The sequence below is a fragment of the Chroicocephalus ridibundus genome, chromosome 6 (genome assembly GCF_963924245.1).
Source record: "Chroicocephalus ridibundus chromosome 6, bChrRid1.1, whole genome shotgun sequence".
In the NCBI taxonomy this organism is placed as follows: domain Eukaryota; kingdom Metazoa; phylum Chordata; class Aves; order Charadriiformes; family Laridae; genus Chroicocephalus; species Chroicocephalus ridibundus.
The window spans coordinates 28,876,450-28,884,311 of NC_086289.1; the positions used below are offsets into that span (position 1 = coordinate 28,876,450).

Genomic DNA, 7,862 nt, shown 5'->3' on the forward strand with positions numbered 1-7,862 from the left:
TCTGTTTAATTTCCCTGGCTTCCTAGATTTAGCTTGAAGAGCTGTCAGTGGAGGAAAAACCAATTAGACTCCATAGCAGAGAAAACACTAATTTCCTTTGGCTGACAACTCCTACAAGGGGTTTTTCAGCCAAGTAGAAGAACAGCTGTGGAAAAATAAGCCTTTGTGCTGATATCAAAGCATCAGCCCAGTCCTCAACTATTGCTGCTAAACGGTCTGTTGGGAGTGTAGGTGGATGTTAGAGACAGTGACAAGAAAGCTGGTGGTGTCCAGACCCCAGCATGTGTTGTCGTAAGAAAAGATGTCGGCAGGTGTTGGAGGCAGACCGCAGAACAGTAGGCTGGAGATAGCTAAGATGATGTGCCATCCTTGACCTCCGGCTGTCTGCTGTCTCATCCCTGGCCATGGCAGCGCATGTAATCTGGTTCTCCACAGGGACTGCTTGCAAAGCCAGCTGGTTGGCTGTAGATGTTTTTAGTTGGTGTGTAGGTATTGCTGGGGCATGGGAATGCACAGCTGAAGCCAGAATGCGTGTCTGCAGTGAAGAGAGCAGCACCAGGTAGAGTCTAGAGAATAAAAACTGCTATTTAAATAGGAACTGGCTGCATTGGGAAACCCAGCTGCGTGGCATGGCTGATGGAGCAAGAAGGCCCCACCAGGGAGCCCAGTAGTGTGGGAACTACATGGACAGGTGACAAGTAATGAGGCAAACGCAATTATTGGCCTTTTATGCTTAGACTTCACCTAATAATGTAGATTTAGGAGGCTGTAGTACAAAGCTATGTTGTCAGACTTGAAAGTACATTCCTTTCTCCTTTGTGTCTCTGGTACAATGCCCCCCCCCCCAAAAAAAAGTATATTTCTGTAGTTCTCGAAAGGACAGAGCTTTTGTCTGCAGCTCATCCTCTACCTATACCTGTCTTGTCCTTGCTAATTGCTTGTATGACTTCACTTAAGATCTGGATAAAGCCATTGAGAGAGGAGGATCTTGTCTCTGCACTGCTGAGTAAAATAAGGGTGTCACATGAGCTACAGTGCAGTTAGTGAGGTTCCTTATTAATCTCAGAGGTTTCCAGAATAAAGCAGTCTATAGTGGGAAACTGCGTAAATTCTGGCAATTTTTTCTGTGGGTACTTGTTGCGTGAAAAGGGGCAAAGCGGTTTTGGCAGAAGATAAACCCCCTTGCATTCTAACACTCCTCACCGAGGTGGGAGGCTAGGTGCGGCTAGGTTTAAATTCTGAGTGATGCCCAATTCAGCACTATCAGTCCAATCGTGTTTAATATGTATTAAACTATTACGATTTGGATACACTAATAGTGGACTGCACCTTCAGTCTAGTCATGCTCATGAACTAGCACAGCCACTCTTGAGTCTTTGGTCGCATTCAGTGAGAAACCAAAATGACTAGCTACTTAAAAAAGTGCAATTTATTTAAACAACAGATATATAGGTTCTTAGGATTGCCAGTGATAAATACACTGTCTGCAAAGCACGTGCAAGTGAAAGTATTGTTACATATACAAAATGCGCGACAAAGTTATAAACGATACAGCCTGGCTTTAAATGTAGAAAAGAGAGTCTCTAGAGAAATTTCTAAGTTTCCCGAGGAAGCACTCGGTATAATCTAAGTCTTACCCAAAGGCGTCCCTATGTGGGGGAAGAGAGGCTCAGCCCGTCGACTGATCCCAGAAGTCAGTGATGTAATTCTTTGCGATGGTGTCTTCCCTGGGTATCCCCCCTCTCTCGGGCTATTTTTATACTATGTGTTATCTTCAAGGTGGAGTTTGAGTGACTTTAGTCATACATACTTCTATCATGATTGGTGTAAATTTTTCTCGCTTCACAATTAAAGGTATAGTTTACGAGAAATTCAGGGCGCAGACTCAAGAAGGAGTGGTCGCACCTTGGAGGCGGGTAGCCTTCGGGATGGAGGTGTGTTTTGGTATTATAATGACATTATAATGAGCAAAGTTCGCACAAAGGACAGCATTTCATCAAAATTTGACAAAATGTTGGCTCTGAGCATCTAGCGGGCAGTTAATTGGCAGCTTATCTGTTTCATGGTATCATCCCATTCCCGTATCTGCTATACATCATAAGGTAAAGCCATGGAATAATTGCATCCCATCCCGTACCCCATGTAGCTTATCAGGGAACCACAGGTGTTGTGTCCTTCATGCCAGCTGCGGCTATTTTCTACCTCAGAAGCCTCTTGATTTTATACTTTTCCTTAATGTGTGAACAATGCTGTACTTTTGTATTTTTTAGCCAATTTAGTATTTATTCCACAGTACTGTCTGAATCTTTTGTAGTGATCAGTATTATAGTGTCAAGCCTAACGTGTATTTGATCTGTTTTATAACTTCATATGAACGTGAAGATCCTTGGAAGATAGCCTCGAAGTTGGTTGCATAATGGATGTGCTAGGATTTATTTTTTTCCTATTTAGTGTGGGTGAGTGTGTTTGGCTATTTTTATGCAGTATGAGATACCTCATACTGAAAAAAGAGTCATTCTGAGGCCTGACACACATTTTAAAAATTATGACCTTACAAGATCTGTCAGTGCTTAATACAAGTAATGGGTTGCTGTAATATATGACCTATATTTTAGAGCTGTGCTCCAAAACTGGAGTTGCTCAGCAGAATCTGTTTATTGGTACATTACTTTATTGATTCCTATAAAGTGTTACTTTTGTGCACGTTCCCAGTGGAGTGAGAAGGATCAGACTTTAAAGGTATGTAGAAAGGCACAGGTGTCCTACCACTTCTGAAAATTTGATTTTGGTAATTTTTTTTTGTTTTAGCTTAATTAGGTTGACCTAGAGTTACCTGTGCTGTACGAATAGGCTTGAGCTCTGCTGCACAAGTGGGTTGGCATTGCCTGGGCATTGAAGGAGGGGCATGCAGGGAAGACTGGAATGCAGCCCGAGTTCTGCGGAGGACTCACTTCTGGGACCTCCCAGCAGCCGTTCTCCGCTGCCAATGTAAGAGGGTGATTATATCAAACAGTTCTCTTTGAAAGGCAGCTGACTGCTACAGATTGACATCTTAAGAAAACCCTGAATGTATTAATGAATAAAATTCAATAAAGCAGTTAGCACACATTCAGTAGTAAAGCATTTTAGACAGAGTTAATGTCTACAATAGCTCCGGCCTGTACGAGGTAACATGAATAACTTCTATCTTGGGTATCTTTTCCTGGGCTGAATATTGCAATAAGGTTTTCATGCACAAACTTATGTTTACATAATGCTATACACGATTTTTTGAGAGTACCTAGAACTATCAGGTCCAAAAGTCTTTGCAGGTTGTCTCACTTTATTAGCCTGGGAGAAATGCTTGCAATCATTAGAAATTATCTCAATATCAAAATGTATATCAAAGTGTATGGGAGGGGATTTGGAGAAAGGAAAAAAGGGAACATTTAACAAAGGAGGGAAAGGGAGTGTCTTTGAACAAGTCATAAGATCCTTTTGCTGTAGTGAGCTTGTGCATTTTGGTCTACTTTTGTGACTAGATTTCTTCCTGTTTTACTTTTCTTGCACAGATAAGTTAAAGAATGATAAAATGCTTTTGATGAAATATTTTTGGGTTGCTAGATGTTTCAACAAATGGGTTGGACAGTGCTGATTCCAAATACTTATTTCTAGTATTTTTTACTGTCTTAGAAGTAAAATATTCTCTAACTTGTAACATGTGCTAATTTGTCTTAAATGGATAAGTGTTTACTTTTTTCTTTCTGGAACTCTCGTCTTTGAAGGAGTTTCTAGGGGTCTTTCAGTAAAGCTGAGCAGCTTTTATGCCCAAATATTTTTAGACCAAACAGGACAGTAGTTTTACACTCTAGTCTACAAAGGGCCCTAGCAAAGTCCCCATACCAGTTTATAAATAGGAATATACTGTCACTATACTTTTGCTGGACTGAGTGCTGAATGAAGTACTCTTTTTCTGAATAGATTTTGTTTTTAATTGGCTCTTCATTAGTAAAAAGCTCCCCCCCCAAAATTAGATTTTTATATTAGAAAAATGAAAAGATAATTCAGCTCTTTCCAAGTGCCACTATATTTTATTTACTTAATTTAGCTTTTTTTAAATGAGGGTGGAGGGATCCCAAAGCATGGGAACGATAGTTCTACGTGAATGGATATTAAAAGTTACTCAGATTGCCACAGAGCAAAAAAAGTGGTTGTTTTCAGGTTGTAGGTGACCTTGTGATGCAAACAAGTGTTCAGAAACAAAGAAGGAAAGATAGAAACACAGATAGTGAAGTGCTACCGGGTATGGGCCTTCAACAGGTGTCTTGCCTCAAATGCAAGAGCTTTGTTTCACAAAGAACATGTAGCTGAAATGACACAGAAAGACTTTGAGGAGTTTGCTCAAAACCGCGCTGTTTGAGACTGTCTTTCCTTCTTCAGCCCATACAGGTCAGGATAGCTTCGTTGGCTTTGGAGCAGTCTAGATTCTAATTCTACAGAACAAGAGTGGCTGAATTTCCATTAGGTACGGGAAAGCAACACGCTTTGTTGACTCCAGTTTATTTAAGTGCATCTGACACAATGCTTTAAAAATCTATAAGAAAAAAACCACCTTGAATTACAAGCAGCAGCTGTGGGATTTCCCTATGGTATTGACGTATTAAGGGTATAATGCTTTTGAAGCAAATAGCAAGATGCTGGGGAATGCCGAGAACCGCAAGGAGTTTGTAATATTGTGCAGGCTAGCCTTAATATTTTGAGTTGTAAGGAAGGTAACACAGCTTACATCTAAAAATTGCCTGAATTGTTACATGGTTTTATGAGAATGAATGTTTCTTTTGTAAAAGACATTGGCAAATCCATGCTTAGAAGTGTATGGGTTTCTGTTCGTCATTTATTATTGTCCTGTCCAAAGTTTCATACTTGGGGAACAGAAACAGTGCTGTGTGACCAAATGCATGCTGTAAAGGGCACTAACAAAAATGGAAATAAAGTGTGAGCCACAATCGGCAAATATCTCAAAAGAATAAACCTTCTGAACAGATCATTTGGAAAGTAGGACAGGTACACATAAACAATGTAAGAATAGGAGAAGTAGTTCAGTTATCTCCACCTGAATCACAATAGAAAATCAATCCTACAGGAATAATTTTGTACAAATAGAGCTGATTTAGCCAGAAGCAATGCCAACATACCTGTGTAACACTGGTTTAGTCCACCTACACTTTGTGTCCATCTCTCTGACTATTTAAGGTGTGTGTAAATTGAATTTTTACCTGCTTTTTTTGTCAGTGTCCCTAAACTGATGTTTAACTTCGGTTGAATAATTCTTTAGTTGACTAGGAAGGCAATTACTCTAAATGGCTGCTTAGTTGTCATATTCTACTTAGAGACAGATTATTTCACCATTAAACATGTTGAGTAATACTAAGATTAGTTCCACTGATGTCATGAGGTCTAATTGTGGCGTAAGTTACCATCATGTGAATGAAGGTGGAAGGCTGAACCCTTTGATCCAGTTACCTGATACCTTTGAATGATTTGGAGAATAATGGAAATTAAAATCCTAAAGGTGTATGTTAAATCCAGTGTGAATGTCATTCCTTTCACATGGAATGATCGTTGCTAAAGGCTTAGTCCAGCTTTACCTAGACTAACAGTTGACTCATAGAGAAACACATTCAAAGGCCAGGCCACTTAAATGCAGTGCCAGTCTTTTCAGTAGCGCTTGACAAAGTGGAATAAATACACAGAGGCATATGTGAGCAGCTTTGCTTTGATGTACGTTGCTCTGTCAGTAGAGAACGATGAATTTTTAATTCCCTTCAAAATACTTAAATTCATAAGAATACATTATGTTCCAATGCTTTAAGTTAATTTTTCATTGCTACTCTCATAATTTTCTAGTATTCTTTAAACAAACCTTAATTTTCATGTGACTTTGTGTTAAGCTTTGTTTGAAATAGGACACAGAAGAATTTCAGGTCACCTGTAGTACTGCATTTATCACAGAACTACACTTCTGTATTTAAATGATCCTAAATTAGTTTTCTATTTCTATCACATACAATTCCTATATAAGAGAGAAAATTAACCACATATTAGAGATCATATCTATGTATAGTTAACAAGAGCTTTACTTACCCATAAAAGCTGTAGCTCTCCAGAATGGGGACAATAAAGAATAGCTGATCTGTACTGGGAGCCTTTGTCCTTTACAGCTAGCAAGCAGTGAATAAGGGGGGGATATTTTATAGCTTTCAGATTGATGAGCAGCCCACAGCACGCTCACTCTCTCTTCTCCTTCTGTCTTTTTCTGTGACCCTGCTCTTCAAACGCATCTAATACTCCGTAATTACTTAATCCTCCACCGCTGCTTGTGTTTCCAGTTCTTACATGTCATTAACAGAAATGGAAACACAGTCATTATCATGCTGGGAGAGAACCTTTCAGATCTTCAAAATAATTTATATTGAATTTCCCTCTACTGTCACTCAGGAGGGTGATTATTGAATCTAAGGGACAGATTTCCAAGGAATGAGGTTTCCTCATTGGCATCTAGGTACACTAGCCACATTTTAAAAATGTTTGGCTCCTAGAAGCTACTTCTAAAGTCTAACTAGACTATATCAATGCCTGAATCTTACTGGGTGGGTGCTAAGGACTTGAGAAAGTCTGATCCAAACTCATCTTATCCTACTTCATGCTCACCTTTCAAATTGGGTGGTTGAAACATATGAGAGTGTTCTTTTCCACAAAGATGACATTAGACCCTGAAGCTGTCATCTCTGGCTTACTGTTTCTGATCAAGCAGAATGTTTTCTTAAATGTTCTCCATTTTTTTTGGTAATTGTTACGAGAAAAAAAAATAAATGCTGTTTTTCAAGCAATAGTTTCAAAAATATACTTTTTTTTCTGTTGCCTTTGTCAGCCCACTTTACTCTGTTGGAGGGTTGAACCTGTAACAAATAGACATTTTTAGGATGGCTTACAAAGGAAGGGCTTTGTTCTCTTCAGGATGCGTTACAACCTCCTAGTGCCCCTGCAGTATGAGTTAGAGGAAACACTGTCTGCTGGTTAATACTATTTAAAGATTGTTCCAGCAAGCAGATTGAGCTTCCCAGTGTGGTGCTGCCTGGCGGTGGCTGTGTGTTGCAGTGTTTGCGGCAGTAGCAGTGGGCTCCAAGTCTGGAGCCTTCTAAAACTTCACTGCACCACGGAGCTATAATCACTGTGGTGATTATAACACTGGAGGGAGTTTAAATCGCTGACTCTTAAAGATAAAACGTGATCTGATAATGAGTTTGGAGCCTGAGGATCCTGTTAAGGAGGTTGGGACGTTTTACTGACTCTGTTGCTAGATAATTAAAAAGCTGGTCCCTTTGGCTGGGCTTATGGAGAGGGAGGGTGAGCTGAATGCTTTCTGGATTTTTTTTTTTTCAATTATAATGGCATGTTTTGCAAAATTGCAAATGAATTGGAAAATAGAAATCCTAAGGTAAAGATTTTGCTACATTACATCTTGTAATGGGGAAAATTGTTTACGTGTGTATCAGTTGTTTGCATTGTTACACTCAGAAAAAAGTGTTCTACAGATACTGGAGAAATATAGCCTGTATTTTTGCTTAAAAGGGGCCAGGATCAGTCATGGATTAAACTGCATGTCACAAAATGGTGAGAGCTTCCTGCCAGTTTAGGGATTGACAAGAAGAATTGGTTCTTGAGCACTTGTGGATATCAAAGGTACTGCTGTTGATTGAGGTTAGAGTGCAGACCGAGCCTTAAACAGGATTGCCGCATGCTGTCAGCACGGGCAGAGGTTGTGACATTTCTGAAATGCAAGCAAGAGGGGTAAATGTTAGCATTTCATGGGCAGACGTGGT

The 7,862-nt window shown here is 39.7% G+C and overlaps 1 protein-coding gene across 1 annotated transcript in view; it reads right to left on the reverse strand.

The window, feature by feature from the left end:
* Positions 1-6,684, reverse strand: part of LOC134517201 (rap1 GTPase-GDP dissociation stimulator 1-like) — a 39,331-nt gene extending 32,647 nt beyond the window's left edge. Inside the window, exons 1-2 of the mRNA XM_063338470.1 lie at positions 6,680-6,684; positions 6,124-6,308 (exon numbers count right to left, since the gene is read on the reverse strand). Coding sequence (XP_063194540.1) covers positions 6,124-6,308; positions 6,680-6,684 — 190 coding nt within the window. The remainder of the gene's footprint in view (positions 1-6,123; positions 6,309-6,679) is intronic.
* Between the last annotated feature and the right edge of the window lie 1,178 nt (positions 6,685-7,862).